We start from the raw sequence: 27,227 nt of genomic DNA on the forward strand, positions 1-27,227 counted from the left end.
GTGCATCTGTTTTCCCTGGTTGCTGTTTCCAAAGCAAATTAGTAGGCTTTTCTCCCAAGGTACCTCTGGTGGGCTTGACCCTCCCACCTTTGGGTCAGCAGCCTTGCGCATTAATCATGACCACAGGTGATGTAGACAGGCAGGAATGAGTTGGGTGGGGGAAGACGGGAAGGGTCTCAAACAGCCTGAAAGGACATCGGGTATCAAAGAACAGGGCTGCAGTTTTGACAAAGGTAACCCACCGTCAAGGAGTGGGTCACCCAGCTGACAGGGAGGTTCTCCACAGAGAGCCCAGGTGAAACCTCACCTTCCACCCCTCCTGCTCACAACCACTCAAATCAGGGTGTCACGTCTCACTCAGCCTTTGGCCCACCTTAAGCACTGGCAGACCAATCCCCCTGCGAGGGGAAGGGTGAGGGGCTGGGCTTGGTGGAAAGGTGGCCAGGACACAGTTAGGTGTTGGCAGAATCAAATAAGCGCTCCCTTAATCACTATCATTAAGGTTATAAAATCCCACACCTAAGGGCCGCAGGGCGCCCTGGCCTGGCTCAGGGTCCCAAGCAGTGGCACCTAGGGGCCTGGCTCCAGTCCCTTTCATCTGAGCATCTCCCAGTCCTACACAAACAATAATTAGCACCCGCCCCCGGGATCACCTCATTATCCCACAGACACTGAGCGGAGAGAGAGGAGAAGGGAGGGAGACGGAGAGAGGGAGGGAAACTGAGGCTGTATGTACCAGGGGCCTAAGAATCTGCCTGGCGGTGGGTGGGGGGCTGTGTGGATTGAGTCGATATGCATCTGGGGAAGCAGCTGCCTCAAGAATCCAAGGAGGCCCCTCCTCCCTCCCTCTGCCCTTTCCCTCTTGGTTGTTAAGATGGCCATTGGCCTAAGAGTCCACGGCTGCTCAGCCTTTGCCATTGTCCTCCCTGCCTCCCTGCCTCTCAGCAAGCAGGCTGGTGGGTCATGCCCCGTGCCTAGTCTCAAAGTGCAGGTGATGTGAGCGTGCAGGGAGGTCCTTCAGAAGGGCCCTCTCCCGAGTCTTCGGTGCTCAGGAAGTTTGCACCCCCTCCTGCAGGCCATGTGAAGAGATCTGGGTCTGTCCTCTAACCCAGACCACCACGACACCCCACCCCCCAGACACCCATTCCAGGTCCCCACAGCCCTGTTCTAACACGTCTCCCAGGATTAGCCTCCCTCCCTGTCCATATCCCACTTGTTCCAAGAGAGAAACAACGCATCAGAAGCCACTCGGGTGAAAGTGTCGCGATAGGGATCTCCTGCTACCCCGGGAGTAACTCATCTCCATACCTGTCTCTCATTTCAGGGTACGGACTTGAAGAAAGGACAGATTCAGGGCCAGGAGCTGTCATGTGAGTGAGATCTTCCAGCGCCCATTTCTCCAGAAGGTATTGGGGTGAGGTGTGACCCCAGCCACACCTTGATGATCACAGGAATCATACTACTATTGCTTGTTAAGGACACATAGCCTTTATTGGGTGATTGGATTGTCGTTGAGCGATTGTACTATTGCCAGGTGACTTTGCTGCTTCAGCCCGCTTCTCGTTCCCAAAAGTCAAAGAATATTTCAGAAGAACCAAATTTGAGTCCCTTGAGGATGCCGAAACTGCCGTGTGAACCAAGGCCACCTTCAGAAGTCTGTAGACCCGGATGGAGGATATGTCAAGAAACCATTGGTGCTAAGTGCCTTCCGGTCCTCTCCAACCCACGGCGACCTTATGTGAACCGGAATGAACCACTGCCCATCCCGCACCACCACACTCACAACGGGTTTTGTGTTTGAGCCGCAGTGTCAGTCCGTCTCGTGGGGGGCCTCCTTCCTCTTTTTCACCGCTCCTCCACTTTATCAGGCATGATGCCCTTCTCCAAGGTCTGGTCTCTCCTGATAGCGTGTACAAAGTTCGTGAGACCAAGTCTCATCACCCTTGCCTCTAAGGAGCACTTTGACTGCACGTCTTCAAGACAGATTATGTTTGTCTTTTTAGCAGTCCGTGGTCTTTCAATATTCTTCACCAACAGATGCATAGTGTGAATGCAGCTATTTTTCTTTGGTCTACTTTATTCAATGCCCAACTTTCACGGGCATCGTGGTGATTGAAAATACCATGACTTGGGTCAGGCACACCTCAGTCCTCCAAGCAACTGCCTTGTGTTTCAACACTTTAAGGAGGTCTTGTCCAGCAGATCTATCCCCCATGCAATCCGGGGCTTGATCAAGCTCCTGACTGTAGCTTCCGTGAGCACTGGTTGTGAATGCAAGCAAGATGAGATCATGGACAACTGTAATCGTTTCCTCTGGGTGTCACGGTGCTGCCCGTGGGTCCAGTTGTGAGGATTTCAGTTTTCCTTGTCCTGAGCTGTCCTTCGTAATGAAGCCTGCAATCCTTGATCTTCATCAGCAAGTGCTTCAAGACCTCCTCACTTTTAGCAAGCAAGGTTGTGTCATCCGCATACCACAGGTTGTTCACGAGCCTTCCTCCAATCCTGATGCCACACGCTTCTTCATCTAACCAGCTTCTCTGATGGTACAGAGTGAATAAGCATGATGACAGGACCCTGGCGCACACCTGTCCTAGGTAGAAGCCCTGCAGTAAGCCCTTGTTCTGTTTGCCCAACCACCTCTTGATCCAAGTGATAAGTGCTGGGCGATGTTAATGACACCACATCCCCTTCATGGGTCACCATCAAGGTGCCAAACAAGCATTGATCCCCCAAAATATATACTTGTGTTGTCTGATCTAACCCTCACAGCAACCTTTGGTGATAGCTGCAACCAATATCTCCATTGTAAAGGGAGACTGAGGTGCAGGAAAGGGACCCGCCTGCTGCCACACAGCTGGGGGGTGGGGGGTGAGGGGTGGATGGAGCCAGCATCAAAGTGCAAGGAGGTCTGATTGGAGCCATGCTCACAACCGCAGTGCAATGTGGCCAGTGGCCTGGCCTGCAGTGGCCGGGCCTCTCTCCTCTCCTCTCCTCCCTTTTGTCAGCTGCCCACCTCTTCCTGCCCCATTCTCACCACTTCTCTCTCTCTAAGCTCCCCACCGGGAGAGTACAGTACGTATGTACAGTACGTATGCCCTAACACAACTGCAAGAGAGCACTCCGTGTTGAGCTGACTTTCCAAAGATTGAGGGAAAAGCAAAATGAACTAGGCTTTATGGGCTGTGGCACCAGAAAGGCCTAGATGTAAATCCCAGCTCCACTCCTTACCACGTGCCTGGCTTAGCCTCTTAGCGCCTCTGTTTCTTCATCCATAAAATGCAGATAACACCTCCCTTATCCAGCTGTGGTAGGAATTAATGAGATGTCGGCGGCGGGGACTGGCCCAGAGTCCTGGCTCAGCCTGCGTGGGCCCCATCTCTTCCTCCTCCTCTCTCGCATCCCTACTTTGGAACGGGGAACCTTTTCACAAAAAGCCTTAGTCAGGAGTCTAAGGCTCCCCCTCCTCTGAGGGCAGGGTCTCTATTGGGCAAGGGTCATGCCAGCAAGTTCTAACTGCAGACTCAGCCACATCATCTACAGACATCGCGAGATATGCCCACCCTCACGGGCATTCACCAACCCACACACCCACCTGCCTTACCAAAAGTTGGCCCGCTGGCGTCTGCCCTCCCCACACTCATGCACACGGAGGAACCCTGGCCGCCGCCTGTGTCTGCAGTCTTTCTCAGCATAGACGGTGCTTATAAAAAAAAAAAGGTTGACTTTCTTGCATTTACACCGCTACACTGACAGGGACGCTTGGAAAAAGCAGCTTCGGCTCCTCCAGGCTGCGCATGAGTGTCAACACAAACCACAACCCCCACAGCCCCCAGCGTGCCCAGCACCCTTCTCACTCTGACCACCCACAGCTGGTCTGCCTTCCAAAAGCCCTGGGCAGGGCGACCAGTGAGGAAGTCCCCTGGTTGTTGGCAATGGAGGCCCGGAAGTGCACAGTGAGGAGCTCTTCCAGCTGCTCAGGAGCGCTGGTTGCTCTCTTGCTGGGTGACTGGAAGAGGAGCAGGAGAGGCATGAAGCACCACGCTCCCTCCCACTAGTAGCCTCCAGGTGGCAAGTGCTCAGTCCTCATGTCCCTCCAGGAGGAGTCTTGGCTCCAGCCGATGCCCTTCCTTGGAGAGTGAGCTTCAGAGAGGGCACCAGGACTGGGCAGTGGCACAGCATTCTTGAAAAGAGACCCAATTTTCCAGACCAGTCCAGCACCAGCAAAACCCTGGGACCCTATATGGACATGGGTGGGGGGGAGTGGGGAGGAATACTCCCCTCTACCCCAGCCCCCCAAAGGGCCCGCCTTTTGGACGGAGATCCGCTTTCCGCTCCAGAGCCTGAGTGGGCTCCCCATTGCCCAGAGCACCCAGAGCCTACAGCCTCCATGATCAAACCTTTGAACCAAGTCCCACCCACCCCTGTAACCACTTCCAGCTCCTCTGGATCCCGCCAAGAAATTGGCTTCTTTGTGGATTGAGTTCATATGGAAATGCTGAGAAAATAAATAAAAAAACCCTGCCAACACCCTCACATCGACACCCGGAGGAAGAGGGTTTGGCTGGAGGCAGGAAATCCATCAGGAGAGACCGAAGAAGAGGACAGAGCCGCCACCCACTCACCCAGGAAGCCTCAGCAGCCCCGTCGCCACCGCTGCTGGCTCCCCAGACCTCCACACGAGCCCAGAGCCTTTCCACCCATCCCCGCCCCCGCCCCCTACCAACAAAGAAAACCCAAGTGCTTCTGAGACAAAGATGCTGAAGATGTGATCCTGCCAAACATCAGCCCTAGTTGCTTGCGATGGGGGAGCCCACCCCTGGGGTCTCCAGGGTGGTCAGCAAGAGCTATGCAAATACATAGAGTTGGCACTCCCTCCCCCCATCCCCGAAGCAGGCCAGTGGACCTGCAGAGTAAGGAGTAGTGGTGGGTAGTACTCATGGGTGGTACTCATGGGCCCGGGGAAGTAAAGCCAACCACTTCTCCTCTTCCACCGACAGCCTACCATCCGCCGTCCCCACCAGCACATACTGGCTTCCACCGCTACCAGTTCTTCATCTACCTCCAAGGAAGAAAGCCCATCTCTCTCCTGCCCAAAGAAAATAAGACCTGAGGTAAGCGCCCCAGCTGAAGCTGAGGACGATTCTGGGACGGCACTGGATCCACAGTGCATTCGCGGACATTTGGAACCTGAGCCCCAGCCCTGTGCACAGCCAACCATGAAGCTAGAGTCAAGGGTGGGGGTTCTTGGAACTGAACTTGAATGGCTGTCCTAGAGGGGACGTTGGCCTCAGATGCGGGTGCCACTACAGAAGTAGTTCCATAGAACAAGATGGAGACATGGGGAGGAGGAGTGGGTGTACACATCGAAGAGAGGGTCCCAAGGGGAGCAGCTGGGACCAGAGAGAGCAGCACACCCACCACACCACCCAGTGTCATGGGTAGCATGTGCAGGCAGCTGCCCCATACCACCTCTGCAGATAATTGTACCCTGTAATTGAGAATGCTCTGGGCAGCAGGGCCCTGGAATGCCACCCTGCTGGTCTGCCCTCATTGGCAGCTAATTGCCCGGTCTGCCAGTGCCATTGCCATCGCCTAGTCTCAGTGGTGGGCAGACTTCCCCAGTGGCCCTCCTCCCATCAGCCCCTCCGAGCAGCCCTCCGCGAGCTCTGCTTGGCTGCTGCCCTCCCAGAGCTTGGTTGAGGCAGCAAGAGGAGCTGGAGACACCTGGCCACCCTGCAGTGTGGCAGGTGACTCACCTGGCTTCATGTGAGCCACACCATGCTCAGATTTCTCTTTGGGAGGGTGTGTGGGGAGGGGGTAGAGAAATAGGACAGAAAGCCCTCCCTGTGCACTCTCTCTCCTCCCCAGTGTTAGGGAAGGGAAGACCGGGTTGGAAGAGAAGACACCACTTTGAGGGTGCTGTGAGCACATCCCCCAGGTTAGCAGAAGGTTGAGTGGGTGGGTATCGTCAGCCATGTCCTCTTACCCAGTGACCCTGACCAACCTCCACCCACTGGGAAGCCAGGGATGGGATCGTTACCATCCTGATGCCCAAGGCTCCAGAGGAGAGGAGTGTTCGAGCCAAAGTGCCCACGGAGCGATGTGCGCTTCTGACTGTGAGCTGAGCTGGGGCCGCCAATCACTCCGGGCCACCGGGAAGCTGAGCCGGAGCGACCTTTCCACCAGTGAACCCTAGCCGGCTGCCTTCAGCACCCTGTGCCTCACCAATCTGAAAAATCTTCTCAGAGGGCTTTGCCAGAGACACACTTTTAAGTTTGGCTGCAAAGGGAGCCGTGTGTGTGTATACACACACACACATATATAATACCCACACATATAGATATATATGACTGCTAAGGCCAAGGTGAACGCCAGGCCCCACCCCCCACCCCCGGGTACCCTTTGCACCTAGAACATCCCGAAGCACCTGTTGATTTGGGGGCACTAGGTGCAAGCACTCCAGCCCAGAAGATTCAGCCACACGTAGGATTCTCGTCAAATAAGACGGAACCCGAGCCCATTGGTGCTGCCCTTAGACTCCAAGTCACAAGGCCAATGCCCCAAGGCAGGGGAACCTTAAAGAGCCCCCACAGGATCCAGCACTTTCTGAGGGAGGAGAAAGCACACCGGACCGTGGCATTAAGAGAAGCTGGGGAAAGGGTAAGAAAGCAAGGGAGGGTGCCAGTGAAAAGATGGTTTCCGGTTCTGCCCTGAGGTCTGATCACTCCCTTCATAAAGGCGGTGGCCTGTGTGCTTCGCAAAGGCCTGAACTGGTGTCCTCTGACCTTGCAGGCCGGCCGAGGAAGCTGGGCATGTTCACACACGGGGCCTGGAAACCACTTGGGGCTTCTGTGCATCTGTGCCACAGTGCTGACTTCGTGTGGCACCCCTGACCCCCTGCCTGGCACCCACCGGAGAACTTAGAAATTGGAGCTGCATGTGCCCCAGGTCCCCTTGGCTTCTGTGCTCTTATGTGCCCTGCCGCCACATAGAGGTGACAAGTTTCTCCCCCAGATGCCAAGCTCCGGCCAGGCTCCCGGTCTGTATTGTAGAATACAGTGCCTTTCATGTGCCTAGCACTGGGCTAGGGCCCCCAGAGAGGACACAGCTGGATGGCACAGAACATTTCCCCTGCCCTCCAGGAGCTTACCATCTTGAAACAATTAAATAACAATGCAGAGCAGCTTATAATTAAGAGCTTAATTGTGCAGTTCTGACTGTAAGTCCGGCTGGCGATCCTGTGTCCTGAAGGATGAGCTCCTTCCCATCATCCGACTCCTTCCAGGATGCCATGGCCCCTTTAGCAAGGGAGGGATTTTCCCAGGCAGAGTGAGGAAACCCCGGCTTCTGTCTCAAGCTAGTGATTTAACTTTTAAGCAAGCCAACGAGCCTCTCTGGGCCTCAATGTGCACATCTGGAAGATGGTGGTCTGGAGCTAGGTGACGTATAGCACCCCAAGGCTATGTGGGAAAGGTGGGGTGTGAGCTGGGCCCTGCACAAGGAAGTCACTTGAATCACTGAGTGAAAGACAGAAGGCATTCTCGGTGAGGGAAGGCTTGGCGCTGCAAAGATTAAAGAGTGAGAAGGAGCACCCTCGGTGAGGGGCAGGGATAAGAAGAAGGTTATGGGGGTTCTTGAACGGTAGGACAAGGTTTGGCTTAGATGAATCAACCATGGGGACTCGCGAGAGATTGTAAAAAACAAACAAAAAGAGATTGTAAAAAAAAAAACAAACAAACAAAGAAGCCACATGTTAATGATGACTAATCTAGAGTAGCGGGCAGAACTGACCAGAGTGGGGGGAAAGGGGAAGAACAGTAGACCACCAAAGGTAGAAAGTCACGGGACAGCGAAGGTCTTATCTGTTCCTGGATGAATCCTGGGTCATTGCAAAAGAAGTGACAGGTCCTTCTTGCACAATGCTAGAACTCCAAAGGCCTAGTGTTGCCTGAAGCACCTGGACCATGCCGGGAGACTCATGGAGCTCCAGAGGCCAGGACATGGGGCCCTGCCAGGGAATACAGGCCCCAGGACTTGCGTTGATCCAGTTTTCTTTTCATGGGAAGGTATTGAGGGGTGGGGAGGTACTAGGGGTGTGTATGGTGTAACTAGCCACTTGTGCCCCCTGGGTGAACCAGTAGGAACCGCTTCTAGGAGCTGAAGGGAAAAGGTAAGCAGACAAGCACATATCTGTGGAGGTAACCAAGGATCACGTCATACACCTAGTCAACAAATGAGGGAGAAGACTTTACCACCCCAGGAGGAAATCTTGATGTACAAATGCTAGCTGTGTGGCCTTGGACAAACCACCTAACCTCTCTGGGCCTCGGTTCCTGTATCATCAAGATTGGATTTGTTGGCCTACAATCTAAACAAAGCTCCTCCCCGCTCACCAACCCCTCCTCACATCAGGGTTTTAACAGATGAACGTCTGAACAGGCAGATGTGATGAGGGAGGCTTGACTCACCAGGCCAACCCCCCAAAATGTCTTGATGGAGATGTTCCATCAGATAAGGGCTACCACGACCACAGCAACGGACCCTGGGAGAAGAGTGGTGGGATTTCTCATTGAGGAATCCCTGTCTTCGGGCCCGACACATCCTGCCTAGATAGAGCCCCTTCCTCTACATCACCATTCCCTGCACCGTGCCTGTCAGGATTTGTCCATGCCTTCCGTATTAATTCAGAAAATTCTGGGTGCCAATGGTGTGTGTGTGCAGAAGGGGGCAGGGGGCGGGGCTCCATTCCGAGGACCACCGTGTGCTTGTCCTCCCAGAGGCATAGACCCATTGCAAGAACCTCTGAGGATAGCCGGGGCCATAGGGAGTGTCCCAGATGCCAAGGAGACATGTCCGGAGAGAGGGAGGTCGCAGGGGCAAAGTGTGAAGTTGAAAGAGAGACAAGGCTCTGGCCAGGGCTTGCCCAGTTTCTCTGACATTTGTCCCCACCTCAGACTTGGAGTTTCTATTCCCTCAAGCCTCCTCTGCGGGCCTTCTCCCGTCTGCTTCACAGTGTGGGCCCCCACGTGGCACCTTCCATGCCCCAGACCCATAAGAGCCATGATGGTGTCTTCCTTAGAGCGCCCTATGGGAACCAAGTGACCTTCCCCAGGGGGCCTACCTCCAGGGTGTGCACTCACAGCTCACAGCACCCACCACTCCCACCGCCCAGACACCCATGGAGCCCTCCACTCTCATTCACGCCAACCTGGCCACTCCCACGGAACACCTGAGTTATACAGTGAACCCTCGTTTATCGCGGTTAATCGGTTCTAGACCCTACCGTGATAAATGAAATTCTGCGAAGTAGGATTCCTTATTTGTAAATCAAATATTTTCGTAGTTAGAGCATAGAGGACATGAAAAAACACCCTTTAGTCACCATTACACTCGTATTACCCAATTTATTAAACGAAAAAGGGAAAATACAGTAAAACATTTTGGACGTTACAATTATCATTTATTATTTATTATATTATTTATGGCATCAAGCGTGTACAGTATGAGCCAATCAGTGGCAGTAATGACAGAGCAGGCGCTGTTACGCAAAAACCGCGATAGAGTGAAGCCGCGGAAGTCGAAGCGCAAAGTGGCGAGGGTTCACTGTATCTTCCTGCCAACCTGTCCCCACCTCTTCCCCCTCCCCTGCACCTGCGCGCCGTCCCCACCTTAGACCACCAGTTCCTGGGTGTCCCCTCTGTGGAAGCTGTTCAAGTCGCCTCATCAGCTGGGTTCCCTCGGCAAGCCTGTCCCTGCCCTCTCCCACAGTGCCTACAGCTCCGTCCACACTCGCGTGGCACTTGGTCGCCCTTGGTCCACTGTCTGCTTTTACATCTTTCATGTTCCCGAATCACTTTGCACTTGGCTGGGTCCCACTTCCACCGAGAGACAATGAATGCCTTGAGGGACCAGCTCACCTCTGCCTGGTCCCTTCTCGCCGCCCGCCACTGTGCTCAGCGGGCTGTGGACTTTCCGTCAATGAGCGAGTTTGTGTGGAGGACACTCCCACGGGCCCACATTCACAAGCCATTCACACACACAGGGATCCGCACTTTCTCACACACCCCCACACACATACACACACACACTGTCAACTTCCTCCGGCACCTGAGCAGGCAGCCACCTCTGTGAGCGCCGTGCCCACAAATGACACCCTCTGCGTCCACAGCCTCCCTGCCCCGCACCAGGCTGTCAGGGCTGCTGGCACCCTCCGGGAGCCTCCCTGCCCTTCCCAACCTTGCTCTCAGCCAAAGCGAGCCCAGCTGGGTGGGACGGGCTGGGTGGGCAACATCCCCTTCTTGGAAACTAGGAAACCGCAACCCAGGAGGGGAGCATGAAGAGCTGGCTCCCTCTGGAGAAGGCACTTTGGTTGTGGTGTTGTCCTTCCTGTCACTAGCTCAACCGTCCCTCTCCCCTGGCCTTGACCACCAGACACCTGGGCTCTGGTGGAAGTAGGGGTGTGGGGAGGGCAAGCTCATCCTGCTGCTGCTGGCTTCCTGGGTCAGAGGCAGCAGCAGCCGGGGAGAGACCCCCTGCCCTGGCCGGGGCTTGTGTGTGGCTCGGCGCCTGTGGAGAGGGAAGCTGCTCAGAAGTTGTGGTCCTCCCCATGCCACACCTCAGCCACCTCGCCCAAAGCTGTCACGAGCCAGCCTCACGCTCCTCTCGTGATCGGGCCCGGGGGGAATCCCCTCTCTACCCCCCGAGAGAGAACAAGCAAGCCACAGCTTGCTCCAGAAGCCCGCTCCAAGGCTGCCAGCCCAGGATGGTCGGCACTGCCAGACAGCTAGTGGGGCTGAGGGAGTCTTGGGCCCCTCCCCTCACAGGGCAGCCTCTGGGGGCCTTCAGAGAGAATGGGCACTGCTAAATGGCAGGGGAGGGGGCAGGCAGGGGGTGCTTGGGGTGATGGTCCAGAAAGCCAGGAGCCACCACCCCCAGCATCACACGCACCTGAATTCAGCGGCTCTCAGGAGGAGCCGTCTCTCCCACCTCGGTCAGAGACGAGGGGCAGGCAGGGACTTGCCACACAGTGGAGTTTCAATCTCAGTCTCGACTGTGGCATCTGAGGGCCTGAGGGTGCCCTGGGTGATTGAGGCAGGGGCACGGGGTGGGGGGCGGGGGGGAGGAATGCTTTCAAGTGTGGGCCAAGGGCATGACGGCAGTGCTGCTCCAACTCGCATTTACAGGAGGAGGCATTGACTTGAAGGGACAGAGACTGAGAGGAGTCAGAGGAAGCCCAGCCGACCTGGTGGCAGAGAGGCCGAGGTGTGCTGTGGGAAGATGAGAAGGCGAGAGGGCAGAGGAAGGGGCCAGTGCTCCACACATACCTGGCCTGCCTGAATTCCAGCTCCAACACTCACACGGCCCCTACCCCCAACACACACATAGACAGGCACAAACACACAGCCCACTGCAAAACCACCTTCCCCCTACCTCCCTCCATGACCTCCCATGGTGGTTCATCTGGCCAGACCCCAGAATCCCCCAGGGCCCAGCCCCTGAGTCACTGTGTGGGCTTGTGCTAGGCAGCTCTCCACCTCGGAGGTGCCCCACCCACCTGGCAGAGGGGATAGGACCTCGGGCCTGGCAATGGCCCAGGTGGGAGCCGTCCTGGGCAACTCTCAGACAGGCGCCTGACTGGGAACTGCCAGAAACTTCTGCAGGGCCCTGGCAAACCTCATTGAGAGGCATGTTCCAGTCAAGCCAAATAGCCATCCAAATCAGTATTGGACAGACCCTGGAGAAACACAGATAGTCCCCACATTTCACCCCAAATCCCAACCAGCCATCGCTGCGACCTAAATTAACAGCTGTAAGCCTCCTCCCCACCCCACCCCCACTTCCCCGTCCCCACTGCCCTCTCCCTCCCACAGGGTAAAGAAAGGCCTGGCGGGGTCCACTGGCCAGGTGGTTAGGGGTTGAATTTGCACCCTCCACTTCTCCTGGGCTATCTGCCCCAGAGGAGATGAGGGGACTCCTCACCCCACCCCAGACCTCCATCCCACCCCTCCAGGGCCCTTTCACTCCCACCGAAGTCAAAGTGGTCCCTTCCACCCCATGCCTCTCCGTCCGGCAGGATCAGCAAATATTCTCCGGGAGTAATTGAATGTGATGGAACGAAGGCCTTTCGCTCCGGAGTGGAAGTCTCTGGATGTCATTTCATGGTACAAAAAAATAAAAGGCTCGGGCCTCCCGCCTACAGCGGCCAGGACATCATTAATCTCAGCAGAAAGGCATCAGCGCTTCTATCACTGCGGCCAGCCCCGCAACCAGCCAGACAAATTACAGCCCTACCTGCACCCGGCTCTTGGTGGGGCGGTTATTAGACTGGAGTTGAATCTCCGTGTTTTCTTCAGGGCCGCAGTCCCCTGACAAGAAGCCAGGTGTCCCAGCCTAGGGGGGGCAAGTCAGTGAGGCCAGGGAAGACGGTAGCTACCCAGCAGACCCAGCCATCGGCCTGGGGGTACAGGGCAGCTGGGATCCAGGTGCTCAGGTCCCAGCAGACAATGCCTTGGGCAGGAGGCTGAAGCAGCTCAGGGGACTAGAGCCAGGCAGACATGGTCCCCTTGTTCTACACACACACACACACACACACACACACACACACACACACACCCTGACCCTCACTTCCCAGGCCAAGCGGGAAACACTTACGGGTGACCTGAGGACCAAATGACAAGACCAAGTCAGAAATGTCCCTTGCCTACAGAAGAGACCCTCAGGGAGCCGCTGTCCCGTGCTAGTGGGGAAGCGTGAACCGTAGAAGCATGGACTTGCTGGATGGAGACCGTGTGAGAGCTAACACCAGGCTGCAAAGTGATGCTGCTGCTGCTAGCCAGGGGTGTGTTACCGCAGGGCCCTGGGGTCAGAGTGGTTATGCATTGGGTTGCTAACTGCTAGGGCAGCAGCTCAAAACCACCAGCCGCTCCACAGGAGAAAGACGGGACTTTCTACTCCTTCAGTGTTACAGTCTCAGAGACTCAGTTGTACCCTGCCCTACAGGGTCACTGTGAGTCGGCACCAACTCAAAGAAAGTGAGTTTGTTTCAGGATTTTGTTTTTGCTTCGTTTACTGCGTCACAGAGGCAGTGGTGACTGAGTGGCAGAATCCGTGTCCTTCCACACAGGATAGACGGGTTCGATGCTTGGCCAATGTACAATCTGCAGCCTCCACCTATCTGTCAGTAAAGGCTTTCCTATTGCCGCCGTGCCACTGAACCGCATTCCAGACAAAGACAGACTAGGAAGACTCGACCAGTGATTTCCTTCCACACATCGGCCAAAGGAAAGCCCTGTGGTCACAGCAGCCTGAGCGTGGTGTGCGTGTGGGCTGCCGGAGTTGGGGGCAGACTCCACAGCGGCTAACAATGGTCTCCCATTGTGAGCCGGTGTAACGGGCAGGGCCTGGGCTGAGTGAAGCAGGTTCCTACCTTGGCCAGCAGACCGAGTCCCAGGATGACAGCTGTCGGTGTTGAGGGAGGGAGCCCTGAGTCCCAGGCCCCCCTCAAGACTTTCACCTCCTAGCACAGGAGCACCAGCGGGCCAGCCCACGCCTACAGGAGGGATGGGGGCCAGATGAGGTGTAGGATCACTCTCTCGTTCTTTTGGATGCCTCTCCCACCAGATGCCAGCCCCAGAGAGATGTCTGATTGCAGGCAGGCAGCAGCAATCAAAAGCTCACTGGTAAACCAGCCACACAGGTGTGGGAAGCTGGAGGGAGGAGTGAGCACCCAGACCTGCGTACAGGCCATTCCCAGACACTCTTGCGATGGTCAGGATTCAAGCGCAGGCGATGAACCGCTGAGATGCCGGGGCCCCGCCCCCAACTGTTGAAAAGGGGTCCTTCACTTTTTCCCTCGAATCTAGAATCCCCGACAGCTTGATAGTAAGATCGCCCAGCTCTCCGGGCCTGGCCCACAGCTGGTGCATCTCCCAGCCAGCATGGCAACAGCTCGCAAGCATCTTCCCTATCAGCAGTGACCAACAAGGGAGAGAATGGCCACTGCCATGGTTATGCAAGCTGGGAACAGCGCCCCCTTAAGTTGTGCGGGGACCAGTGTGCACACCCTGAGTGCAGCCCTGCTCAGAGGAGAAATGGAGTCTGTCCCTGTCTGGGGACAGCTCGGGAGCAGAGCAGCAGACACCAACCAGCCCCCTACTTTCCGCCTCCAGATCGAGGCCTCCCCTCACACCGCAGAGGCCTTTGAACTGCACTTGCTACCCTGTCCGGGTTCCCGGAAGCACCCGTCTTGAGTGGGTTCAGGGTGTAAGCCGAGTGATTGGCGCCAAGCACAGAGAAGCAGTACCACCCTCTTCTTGCAGGGCAGGGGCCTCACCGAGCAGCACTACACAGGGGCTTCCCTCCACACTGTGACCACAGAAGCCACAGCCTGTCAGCTCCCCGTCTCTCTACACATACAGCCCCGAGGGCCTGACTCACCCTTCTCCTTCCTAGCCCTCGCTCAGGGTCAGTTCCTCTAGCCCTCTGTGGCAGGAAACCGGGGAGGGGTGTGAGGAGTCACAGCCCAGTCAGGGAGAGGAGGTGGCAGGAGGCGAGCGGGTGGCCAGCCTGTACCCCTCCCCGCTTACATGAAGGAAAACAGGCCCCGGGGTTGGAGGAGCTGCCCAGGAAACACGAGAACCACAGGGCTGTCGGAAATGTGACAGGAAAGGGGCTGGGAGGTCCCCAGGGCCCTAGAAACATTCAAGAGAGATCTTCTGAGCTTGTGGAGGTCTCCCTATGGGTGGAGGGGATTTCTCCCCACCAACTTACGATTGACCTCGTGATGAGTTTCAATTCCCTCCTCCTCGCCTGGGCTCCTTCTGCCCTACTCAGTGGGGAAGGTCCCCTGCCCACCCACCCCACCCCTGGGCCTGCCGCGCACCCGCTCACATGAGCCCTCTGCCCTAGACTGCACACACATCGACACCAACACCCCCCTCCCCTGGGGCACTACAAGGTCATGTTTCTTTCCAGCCAGTCAAGGTTCCTAGTGGATGCAAACGTCACAGGCAGGCGCAGGGCCTCTGAAGACCTCCCTGCCTGCCCCCACCCCCACCCCCAGAGCCAAAGACCCCACTGCAGGCAGGACATCTCTTGGACCCAGCAGCGGCCCAACCCACAAGCAAGGCCCTCCTGAGCAGCCTGGCCACTCTGGCTGCCAGAGAATGCAGCCACTGCGTGGCCTCCCTCGCTCGCCAGCAGAGCAGGCCCCGGCGCAGCAGGCATGCGGCCGCCCAACCAGACGGGAGCGGAAACCCAAACCAAAGCCCTTGCTGCCAAGCGCCTCCAACTCATGGGGACCCGAGTGACCCAGGGAGCCACCCCCCAGGGTCTCCTTGGCTGTCACCTTTTTTTGGCGGAAGCATATTGCCGGGCCTTTCTTCTGCCTTGATGCCCGCCGGGTTTGAACAGCCAACCTTTCCTTCCGTTAGAGGCCAAGGACAGACCTCTCGCGCCACCCAGGAACCCCATGCGTGTCAAGAGGAGAACGGGGCTTCACAGCGTTTCCAGAGACTGGCCTTGGGAAGCAGCTCCCCAGGTCTCTCTCTCCAGGCCCTTCCGGTGGGCTTGAGGCTCCAGCCCTTCCTCTGGGTTAACAGCGAGCGTGTTAAACAATCGTTTGTCCCACCCCAGGGCCAAGTGGTCGGAGAGGACGTCAAAAAGGGCCCTTTCACCCCTTCCCGCCTCTGCCCCCAAAGACACTCCCTAACTAACATCAGGAATGTTGCCCTGCCTTGGGCCTGTGCTGCCCATCTGTCAAATGGGAGGAGGGTGGAGAAAAAGTTGCCATTGTGTCCGTATCAGGACAGGACTGCGCGCCACAGGGTTTCCCACGGCTAGTTTTCAGTAGCAGATCCCCTGGCCTTTCTCCCAAGGTGCCTGTGGGTGGGCTTGAACCTCCACGCTGCTGGTCAGCAGCAAGTGTTGGGCGGGCTCGCACCACCCACGGACTGCAGCAATAGCAGTAGTCCTGCCTGCTATGAGTATCTGTCGTGCGGACAATGTGAATAAAGATGCATGCAGCTCCTAGCAAGGTGCCTGACACTTAATTGGAAGCCCATGAACCAAACCCATTGACTTCCAGTCCATTCTGACTTTCATGGCGGCGGCACTGTAGGACTGAGTCGAACTGCCACACAGGGCCGCCAAGGCCGTAAGCTTGAAGGAAACAGACTGCCTCGTCATTTTCCCATGGAGTGGCTGTTCGCTTAACAGCCAAGCACCTTAACTACTGTGCCACCAAGGCTCCATTTTAGGAAGTCTATCCAACTAACCAAACTCGCTGCTCCACAGGGTTTCCATTGAGGCAATTCCAACCAGCCATTCCAAGGGAAGAAGATAGGGCTTTCTACTCCTTAGGAGAAACTGCTGGTTTTGAACTGGTGACCTTGTGGTTAGCAACTCAGCAAGTAACCCACTACGTCACCAGGGCTCCTGCCCAGAAAGCCTGTGCAGGTGTGTTATTAACATGATTGCCAGAGGTGTTTTAATTCTTTGGATTGAAATTGGTCCTCTCAAAAAAAAAGAGCCCTGGTGGGGTCACAAGTTATGCGTTGGGCTGCAAACCAAAAGGTGGGCAATTCAAACCCACCCACCAGCCTCCCCTCGGAAGTAGACATGGCAGTCTGCTCCGGACAGATTTATAGGCTGAGAAACCCTGAGTAGAGGAGGTTCTACTCTGCCCAACGGGGCGGCTTTGAGTCAGAATCCAAGTGACCCGTCGCAGTAGGCTTGGTTTGGGGGTCAGGGTTCCCCTTGGGAATACCTTTGAGGAGCAAATAGCCACTGGGAAGGAGGGAAGATCAATGAACTTGCATTCTTCATCATTAAAAATGGCACGGGGTACAGACAGAGAGCAACAGGTGGGTAAATGGGTGGCAAAGTTTACCAGGTGAGGTTCTGAGATGACTTGTGGGCTGCCAGCCAGCCCCTTGCCCAGGACCCTCTGCATACCTGAGCCTCCTGTTCTCCATCAGCCCTGGCTCAGCACTGCACCAGGCAGTGTTCTCCCACCAGCACTCCGTCCAGGGATGGTCGGTGGCCAGATTTAGGTAAAGAGCAGAAAAAAAGAAGAAAGATAGTAGTACAGAATGCCAAGTTGCATCTGACTTTCAGATAAACACAAATAACTCAATTTACTAGGAATATGCTCCATGCGACACTTGGGGCAGATTAATGCTCCAAGATGATGTGTCCTTTATCTGAAGTTCAAATGTGACTGGCCATCCTGTATTTACTCTGACAGCCGTACACCGGGGTGCCTGAGGCCCAGAGTTTGGGAAACAAGAGCGTGGGAATATGCCTCTGACCGCTTCCCTCAGCCTCTCCCCAGTGCTGCAGGCTGTGCCCTCCTGGCACTGCCACGAGGCCTGTTCACACTTGCCGCTGCCGAAGATGCAGCTACCCCTGCAATCTGTTTTCTCCCCTTGAGGAGGGACCCTTCTGACATCAGCATTGACCAGGGACGGCTCTCCCATGCCCCGCTCGCCCTCCAGGATCCCGGTCTCCAAGTGCAGAGAGAAGCCAGGGCCCTGAGTGTCCTGGGACTGGGGCAGAGGTGGTTGGGGTTGTGGGGAGAAGATGGCAAGGCTGGCACTGACACTTCTGCTCAAGTCAGCAGCTGGGGTGACCAGGTGTGTGTGTGGAGTGGGGGTGGGGGGGTGGGAGGGAGACATGAGGGCCTCAGCCATGGGGTCATTCCGGAAGAGTGAGCTGGATAAAAGAAGGGGGCAACCCATCCAATTGGGTGTTTCCTTTCTGCCTATAAATGAGAAGGCAGAGTTATGCTAAGTCAAAGGCTCTGCAAAGGAGACTCCGGAAGGAGTCTCTTAATCTCCCGGGGTCTTAGTCCAGCCAGGTGTGTTCAGATGAGTCTTTTGCCCCATTGTCCTCTGGGGAGCAAGTGACCCAGAAATTCATGCTACTTCCCGGATCAGCCACGGGCTGCTTCCGAAGCTAGGAACCAGAAGGTACCCCCAGGCACTGGACCCCTTAAGCCTGATGGCCACCCACCGTTATCCTCTGCCATCTCCATGCCAGGACCCTGCAAGTTCCTGATTCTCTCTCACTGTCTTCCTGTGGTCCGTTTGTCCTTCCAGGCTCTTGGAATCTGAAAAAATTTCTGCACCGCTTCCACTTCAGTGAACCCGAAGCATCCACGCAGTTCTTGACCCAAAATTACCATGACTCTCGGCGCCCCAAATCTTCTGGAGGAAGCAGGAGTGGGCACAAGGACAAGCCCTAGCTGGGATAACTGGATGCTGAGCCTTGGGCTCTGTCTTCCAGGCGTGTGCTCACCTTGGCACCTGCAGTGGGCTAGCCCCTGGGAATGCAGCCCCTTATCTTCCCAAACAACTAAAGAGAACAAGATCACCCAGCGCTGTCTGGTTTGGAGTTTTGTTTCTTAGCGTGTCTTTCTTCAAAACCCAACGAGAGAACATCAGCCCAGGCTTGGCACCAGGGCTTGGAGCTCTCTAGCAAATGCACGTATGTGGTGGCGAGGTGGGGGTGAAAGGTGGCTTAGAGGCAGCAGGCGGGGTCCCTTAGCTCTGAACTGTACCCTTGGGCAAATCACGTATCCCCTCTGAGGTTGATCTTCCAAGGCTCTGAAATCGAGGTGGGAAGAAGAGGGAGAGTCTGGTCAGTTTATCACCGAGGACCTTTCCAGCTCCGGCCTTCTTCAACAACGTGCACCTCACCAGGTGGCATCTAGGCCACCTCTCTCATGCCTGGCCTCTTTGGTGCCAGGGAAGCGACGCAGGGCAGACAGACCTGGAGCTGGCCTCAGAGGGCTTACTCTACAGGAGGGGAGAGAAATGGGCATCGGATAAGCACAAGCGAATCCCAGCCAAAGGAGGAGGGTGCAAGGAGGGCCGGGCGGAGGAGGAAGGGAGGAGGTCTGAAGGCTCAGGCAAGGCCTCTCTGAGGAAGCGCTGCTTCATTTCAGGAGCGAAAGGCTGGGTAGGATTGAGTATGGCTGTGGATGGGACGGGGAGCACTGGTCCCGACGCCCTGGGCCGCCATCCTTGCAAGGTCAGCAGTTCGAAAACACCAGCCGCTCCTCTGAAGGAAAACAAGGGCTTTCTACTCCCGCACAGTCTCAGAAAGTCACAGAGGTAGTTCGGCCCTGTCCTACAGGTCACTGGGACTCGATGGTGCTGAAGAGCATTCGGGACAGAGGGGCCAACACCTGCACCCCGCAAAGGTCCTGTGGCTGCAAGGGGCACACGTGGCATGTTCCAGATGCATTAGGCCACGAGGCTGACGTGCAGAATGCAAGGAGAAGACTGGTTGGAGAGGTGGCCCAAGACTGTGACACACTGGGCCTTGCAGTACATTCAAGTGTTGAACTGTATGGGAAAACAATGGAGGTCATTGGATGATCAGTGGGGTGGAGAGCGGGTGGGGGTGGGGAACTGGAAGGGTGGTGGTATAACCTGATTCATCTACTTTTGAAGAACTATGAATAAATTCCCAGACTAGCCCTTTTCTTCCAGGAAAAAGAATGTCAGCATCCAACACCCCTGGTGCGCCCCCCGCCCCCTTCTCTGGAGATCAAGTGGCTCTCCCACACCCCAAATCCTTTGAGACACCTTTCTGCTATAGTCTCACTCACAGCCGGACTCATGGCTCCTCAGCCCCCTTCCCTTCCCATGCTCCGGTCCTCTCGGTAGCTGCTCCCAACTTCCCCCTCAGCTCAGCTTCCCTCCAAGAGTTAATAACACCCCTCTTCCTGGCTGGGGTACAGCAAGGTTAGTGACTCATAGGCACCCAGAGGTTTGAGGTCCTCCAGATGAAAGGGCTAGGCTGCAGCTGGGGTCATTCCCTGTTTAGCGCCATGCCACTATCACTGAAAGGCGTAGGGGCCACACAAGTCAAGGGCTCAGCCACTTGGGGATTTGAATCATGCAATCAGGCGGGAGATTGGGCTTGGGAAGGGGTCCCCGACTCCCACTGGTAGACTCACCCCTCCACCCAGGTGGTGGACCCCTCTAGATGCTTGCTCTCTAGAAGGGCTTGTGATTCCAGCCCAAAGCAAAAGGAGCACCAGGCCAGAGGGACCCCTGAAGATGCCCCCTCCCTTCTAACCCTGCCAGGCAAGCTTGCAAGCAAAGCTAAAATAAGAAGCAGAAAGATAGCAGTGCCGACCTGTCCCCATCTGTTTGCACTGTCATGGAAGGGAGCCTCTGCAGGGACTTCCTGCGTGTGTGTGAACCACACACTCCCTGGGACCTTCTCCCCGACCCCCACCTCCCCAGACAGGAGTGTAATTGGCAGCTCCAGTTAACGCCCAGGGCTGGGATAAATAGAAGGTCAGCTTCCTTGAGCAACCCCAAATCCAGCGAGACACATCCTCCCCTCTTCTGCTTTTAATTCCTTGTGGCTAGCGTGTTTATTTTGGGTGAGGGAAAACAAAAAAAAAATTCGGATGTTTATCCTTCGAGGAAATTATCGGCTTGCTTTCTTTCCTTTTTCTTTTTTTTTTTTTTGTACAACCTACCCACCCCTCCTTTCTATACCTCTGGTGTTTGGGAGCTTTTAGACTCCCACCTTCCTGACTGCAACATGTGAAGAAGAAGAAGAAAAAACTGGTTCAGGTTCTAGGCCAAAGCCAGCCCTTGGGACAGGTGGGTCTCTGGAAGCTCCAGAGAAGGGGGTTCCCGTGGCAGAGAAGGGATGTTGGGGAAACTCGCCTGCCATGAGTCCTTTTCTGTGCCCGCAGGACTCTGCACCCCTCGCTCCTTCCAGGAGAGGCAAAGGGTGCATGTGGGTTGGTCCGAGAGCTATAACCGAGCAGCTAAGACAGACTCAAGGGAGCCTCCATGGCCCCTGGAGTGGGCCAGAGGGAACTGACCTCAGGATGGCCATCAGCCCATCCCATATCATTTACTGGGCACTTTCTACATCCCAGCCAGAGCGTGAGCACTTTACATGATTCATGGCCTCCTGCCCCACTTCACCGCTCACCAGGGCCGCCGTGCTCCCGCTCTCATGCATTCATCACAACAGCGTCATAATGCCGGTGCTATTGTTCTCATTTTATAGATGAGCCACTGAGAAGTTAAACAACCTACTCTGTTTCCTAACTGGTAATGGTGGAATCTGGAGGTTAGTCAAATCTTCTCACTCTTCATGATTGGTCATCAGCACTCTGATGTGACTCTCTGGCCGACAAGAAATAAATGCCAGGCCTTCCGTAGACTCAGGAGTTGGAGGGAGACAAAAGAGAGAAGCCAGAAGTTTTGAGAGAATCTAAAAGAAGCATCCACCTTTGCCCCCCGCCTCCAGCTATCTGGGCCGGGTGGGATTTATGGGGCTTCTGCAGACCCATGGGGCAATGACCCAGTCCCCCGGCCCCAAACCACCACCATCACCTGCCCTGCCCGAGCCCACTGCCCCCCTAATCCTTGGAACCACCCCGGGGCCTCCCAGAACCAGACCAGTGTGGTAAGTGCTCGCAGGAAAGGAAGCAAGTTGGAAATGGGAGGAAAGCCGTGTTGGTGATGTGGTATGTGTGTGTGTGTGTGTGTGTGTGTGTGTGTAGTGGGGGGGTGGAAGTACGAGGATGGTGAGGAAGAGTCGTCCAGGTTTAGGGCTGAGAAGCCAAGGGACGAGAACAACCCTGGTATATGGTTTAGATGATGCTGTTTCCTAAGCACAGGCGTTCTTACCTCGAAGACCTAAATTCCCATCAGCTTTCTATGGCTTATCAACGTGCAGTGACGGATTGCCCGATAAGCAAGGTAGTGAGCAGGGGCTTCCTTGTGTTTGCTTACAAATCTGTAATAAACTATTTCACACGTGTCTGCCACATCAACGAGTCTGCTTCTAGGTACGGCTGGCATCTGTTTCCCTCTCTTCCTGAGGAATCAAAGCATGTCAAATGTACAATCTCTGACAAGGCCAAAGTGCTCAGTAAGCACTAGGCTGACTTGTGCTTACTTACTAATCCCTAGTGAACAATTTCACATGGGTGCCCTGTAACACTGTTCACTCCAGATAAGTGGATGAGCACAAGGAACCTTACTGGGTAATCCCCCTGGTTGTCACTGACTCCGAGCTAGTTACTTAACTGCTCTGGGCCAAGCTAATGGGAAAGAAAGAAAAGAGAGAGAGAGAGAGATCAGTGCCTTCCTGAAGAACAGTGTTGCCATGATGAATCGAAGTGGTGCAGAGACACCTTAGCACCATGCCTGGCATGGGGGCTGTGGGGCTTTGGCTTGCCCTCTCCTTCCTGACCCCTCCCTCACCCATCCTTCTCTCCAGCGCCTCGGTGCATGCCACCAGATGTTAGGCTTTGCGGTCATGGGAAAGAGCCATCTTTCCAGGTGAGACTCCTTCCCAAGAGACCCACCATTGCCTCTGCCACCCCAGGGAAAGGACCAAGTGCTGAGGGAACCCCACATTCCAGCCCCACGCCCCCTCCGGAGCAAGGCGGAGCATGGGGAGATTGGGATCAGAGCGACAGCCCAGTTCCTTAGCAACTAAAAAGCATTTCCCAGTAAAGACAAAGACCCTTCACTCAGAATGCTCCCTTTTCCCCTCCCCCCTCCCCAGCTCCAACCTCCCCAGGTGTCTGATCTAATTTGCAGAAGGAGGGCGAGGGGGTCCCCACCCCCCAGCAGGCTAGGGGCCTCTGCTCAGCCCTCCACTCTTGGCTGTCCTGATATTACCTGCAATTACCCCACAGCACCTTTCATCTCAGTGCTAATTAACTTTCCCATCTACCCTCGGGAGCTGCTGGGAGACACACCACACACACACACACACACACACACACACACACACACAGAGGAATGTTCCTTTCTCCCCCTGCAGACTCCTGGCTCCATGTCCCAGACCTGGAAGCTAAGGTCAGAGAAAGAAGTCAATTCCTGAGGTTCCCCACCTGCCTCCTTGGTGCTCGGAGCTGGCGAGAATGGGTCAGGAAGAGGAAAAGACGGGCCCGCTGCACATCTTGGGACTGGGCGACCAGAAAGAGAAATAGGTTTCTAAGGAAGTAAGGAAAGTGTGCCAGGGCAGGGGACAGCACCGCCTGCCGTGGCTCTGAGTGTCACCGTGATTCTACCAGGCGTAGCTCACTTGCAGGACGCGGTTCTATTGTTGCTGTGGTTGGTAGGCGCAACCCTCTGCGCAGTAGAACAAAGCACCGCCCGGTCCTGCGCCAGCCTCACAGGTTCTTATGATTCAGCCCTTTGACACGGCCAAGACGCATGGTGTCCATCCCTCTGGCCAAAGGCCTTCCCCTTGTTCACGGCTCCATTACTTCCTTCTTCGGGGAATGGACACAGAGAGAAAATGAAAGAAAGGGTTTAACTAGAACAAAGGAATAGAAGGTGTCAGGGGGGGAAAATAAAATAGAAAGGGGGGGAATGTCAAAAGATGGAAGCCTGGTGTGATGGAGCTGAAGGAAGCCCTGGCCAAGAGCAGAGACCTGTAGACTCAACCAGTCAATGCTGTGGACGTCTGAGCAAGTCAGCTGCCCTCTCTGGGGCCCAGCTTCCTCATCTGTAAAATCGTTGGGGGCAGGGGTGGCCTGAGGGCCCTCACAGGGAATATGCTGAGATTCTGAAATGCAGCTTTAGTTGGGAGTGGTAGAGAGAAAGCCAGCGTGGCCATCCCTTTGGCTGGGAGGTGGACAGAAACCACCAGAACTTGGTAGAAAGAGCACTGTCAGAATTGAAAACAAAGAAGAACCAAGCACGTTTGGCTGCCGGAGCTAAAAACTCCAGAAAGGGATGCCTGGCTTAAAGAGAAGTGTATGGATATGAGATCTGGAGAGCCTGGGGTGTTAGGAGAACCTGTTTCCAGAATCGCCCCATCCTCACCTCCGTCCTAGAGAGAGGGAATCCGTGCAAGACTCCTCCATGTCTCATGGAGGGCGAATGAAACTGCATACCCGTGGTGTGTCTGCCCATAGGACAGAGAATAGGGCTATGACCTCAGGGCCTCCAGACTGTTCTGAATAAAGGCAGGGACACAAAGCGACCCCTCTTTTGGCTTCATCAGAGCCGGCGTCTACCCCACTGGTAAGGAGCAGAAGGTAAGGGGCTGAATCTGCCAGAAAGGCAGGCCGAGCAGGGCTCTAGAGTGCTAACTCCAATTTCCATCCTCCTGAGGAAAGAAATCCTGGTATCACTGTGGGTTAGGCATTGGACTGTTCACTGCAAGGTTGGCAGTTCCAACCCACCAGTGGCTCCAGGGGAGAAACGTGAGTTTTCTATTCCCGTCAAGGTTTACAGCCTCGAAAATGCACAGAGGCCCCTCGGCCTCTGTCCTAGAGGGCTATGTGTCCGAATGAACTCGATGGCAGGGAGTGAGCTGAGATGATTCGGAATCAGCTGGGTGGCAGTGGGGTTTGCAAGTTGAGGTGAGCACGAGGGTGGGTTGAGTGGGCTCCGATCGAGGTACTGAAGAGCAAGGACACATTGGCAGCGCCCGAAAGAGATCCCAAACCCTGCAGTCACGGCCGCTCTCGCACACACACAACGTACAGAGAAATGGCTGCAGGCTCACATTCGAGTCACCAGGAAGCACCGGACACCTGCACCCTGGCAGGCACTCACCTGTCTGTAGGGAGGCTCAGCTGGGTGCTAAGAAGTGAAGGGACTAGGTAGGGTACTAGACTGCTGCCTCTGCTGTCCAGAGGCCGTGGCCATGGGGGCTGGCGAGAGAGTATGGGCAGACACAAACCCCACCCCCTGAGTTGTGTGGTTGTGAGCCCTCTATGGGTTGAGGGGCAGAAGAGAGCAGTTGAGAGATAAATGAATGAGGAGACAGAGGGAATGGAGCAACCAATGGCGCAGGAAGAGGGATTTGGGGAGAAGGGGCTGTCAGCAGAGCTGTGATATAGGCACACAGAACAGCTGCTGGCCCATCAGTGTCCGATTATCCAATCAGCAAGGTAAGCATGGATGTACTTGTGCTTACTTACTAATCTGTTGCAAATCAGTTCCCTACAAGTGCCTGGTTCATTGGTTAGTCCGCCCCTGTGATCCATAACCAATGTTCCTAGAGGGTACCCAAAGGCCCACACCTCTAGCTTGCCAGCATGCCCTTGATCCGAAGATGGCACCTCCAGTTCAGGATTTGCCCCAGGGGAAACTGGCCACAACAGTCCAGAGCGTACCTGTCTTTCCCCACATGCCAAAATCCAGGCCCTGCTCCTCCCCAATTGGCTGTCCATACAAGCATGCGTGCACGCACACTGACACCACACCTCTACTACAGGAATCCCGCGCACCCACACTGTAAATACAACACCCACACAAAATCATATGGTGCATGCACCCGCTAGACTCTCCAGGGTATCGGCTCTGCCAAGCTCTTTCTAGACATCCATGCAAGCTGTGTGTGCATGGTTCCGTGAGCAGAGTATGAGCATGCACACGCCACCTCCACCTCTCACGCCCAGCCGTACAGACACACCAGCCATTGCTGACCGACACCACAACTGACGCTTGGCTGTCTGTCTCTGGGGTGCCAAGTGAGGATTTGGGCAGCAGAGCGTTTTGTTTGTTTGTTTGTCCGGAGAGGAAAAGGCAGGCAGAGGAGGAGAACCAGGACTTTCCTTGTCCACCAAGGCAGCTCTCAGACACACACCCCTCCTCCTCGGGACCCTCCCTCCGGCCTCTCTCTCCCTCCAAAGCCAGACCAGGGAAAGGAGAAAGCTAAAAGGGGCCCTCGGAGTTGCTAAATTGGTCCTTGGCAGGGAAAGGGAAACGCGTCAGTTCCCTGGGGAAGTGGCCGAGCCCAGGGCAGCCACAGGCCCCTGGGCTTCTACTCCGATGGAACAAAAGTTGCTCAAATAGATCTGACGCTTTGTTTTCGAACCCAAAATACCCGGTGGTGGCCGCCGGAAGTGTGACCGCGGGAGGGAAGTGGGGCGAGAGAGGAGGATTCATTCGAGTTTCCATTGCGGTGCGGCAACTTTTTCTTTCTTCGCTTGGGGTCTAACACAAAGCACTCTCCCGAGTCCTGAGAAAGGGTTTTTGAGAAGGGCTGGGGTACCTTACACAGCCACAGCCTGGGCCCACTTCTATCCCTGCCCCCATAGGGGGCAGCTCAAAAAGACCCGGTCCTCACTGGCTGCCCGAAGTTCATTGTAGGCCACCTGGTGGCTGGGCCGGAAAGCTGACCCAGGGAAGAGGGCCTGAGGGGGAAGGAAAGGGGTCAAGTTCAGAGAACTTGGACTCTACCGACCTGACATCCCTCCTAGGTGCTAATGAACTGAAAAACGAATACATATCCCATTTACACAGAACTCTTCAGAGAGCCTTCAATAAACCAGACCAGAGGCAGACTAAATCACAGTTCCAGATATTCAGATTCAGTACCTTAATTAAACCAGGGACACCAAAAACAGCACTCACTGCCAGCAAGTTGATTCCAACTCAAAACGACCCTGTGGGACCGGGTACGGGCCCCGTGAGTTTCTGAGACTGTGACTGTGTGAGGGAGGAGAAGGCCTGGTCTCTCTCCCCCGAAGCAGCTGGTGGTTTCAAACTGCTGACCTTGGAGTTACAGCCCAGCTCCTAACCTACTATGCCCCGGGGCTCCCAGAAGTCAGAGATACCAATGCTCAACTCCAAAATGCAAGAAGAACTTCACATAAGAGGATCACAGCCTGCACCCCACCACACGGTTCCCCACACATTCTGTTGATTAGTTGTTGCTGCCGTGAAGTTCTGTGTGGCTGGTTTTCATCACAGCAGGCATCACTTCACATATATGTGGGAGGGTCACCTAGTCCCACCCTGAATACACGTTGTTGTTGCTGTGTAGTGTGCCATCCAATCTATTCCCACTCATAGCCACCCGGCACGGCAGGGTAGGCCGGCCCCCATAGGGGTCCCTAAGCTGAAATCTTTAGGGGAGCAGGCAGCCTGGTCTTTTCTCCCACAGAGCAGCAGGTGGACCCTTTTGATGGTTTCCCAAGATCTGACACATAATTGGTGCACAATAAAGTATTGGTTTTGGTTGTTCTTATTTTCAATAGTTTCAGTGGCATATACTTCCTATATCATACTTGTTTAAAAATCATTTTATTGGGGGCTTTTACAGCTCTTATAACATTCCGTACATCAATTGTTTCAACCATATTTGTACCTATGTTGCCATCATCGTTTTCTGAACATCTGGTTTCTATTTGAGCCCTTGGTATCAGCTCCTCTTTTCCCCCTCCCCCTCCCCCCATATCATACAATTTAATTGCTTCATCCTACTTT

At 55.3% G+C, this 27,227-nt stretch overlaps 1 protein-coding gene across 1 annotated transcript in view; it reads left to right on the top strand.

The window, feature by feature from the left end:
- PEBP4 (phosphatidylethanolamine binding protein 4) overlaps positions 1–18,376 on the top strand; it is a 308,133-nt gene extending 289,757 nt beyond the window's left edge. The window contains 3 exon segments of the mRNA XM_004718169.2: positions 1,325–1,370; positions 4,998–5,111; positions 18,099–18,376. Of these exon segments, the coding sequence (XP_004718226.1) occupies positions 1,325–1,370; positions 4,998–5,111; positions 18,099–18,244 (306 nt within the window). The 3' untranslated portion in view covers positions 18,245–18,376.
- The last annotated feature ends 8,851 nt before the right edge of the window (positions 18,377–27,227 follow it).

The sequence above is a fragment of the Echinops telfairi genome, unplaced genomic scaffold (assembly GCF_000313985.2).
Source record: "Echinops telfairi isolate 266 unplaced genomic scaffold, ASM31398v2 ScPeMD7_9;HRSCAF=40, whole genome shotgun sequence".
In the NCBI taxonomy this organism is placed as follows: domain Eukaryota; kingdom Metazoa; phylum Chordata; class Mammalia; order Afrosoricida; family Tenrecidae; genus Echinops; species Echinops telfairi.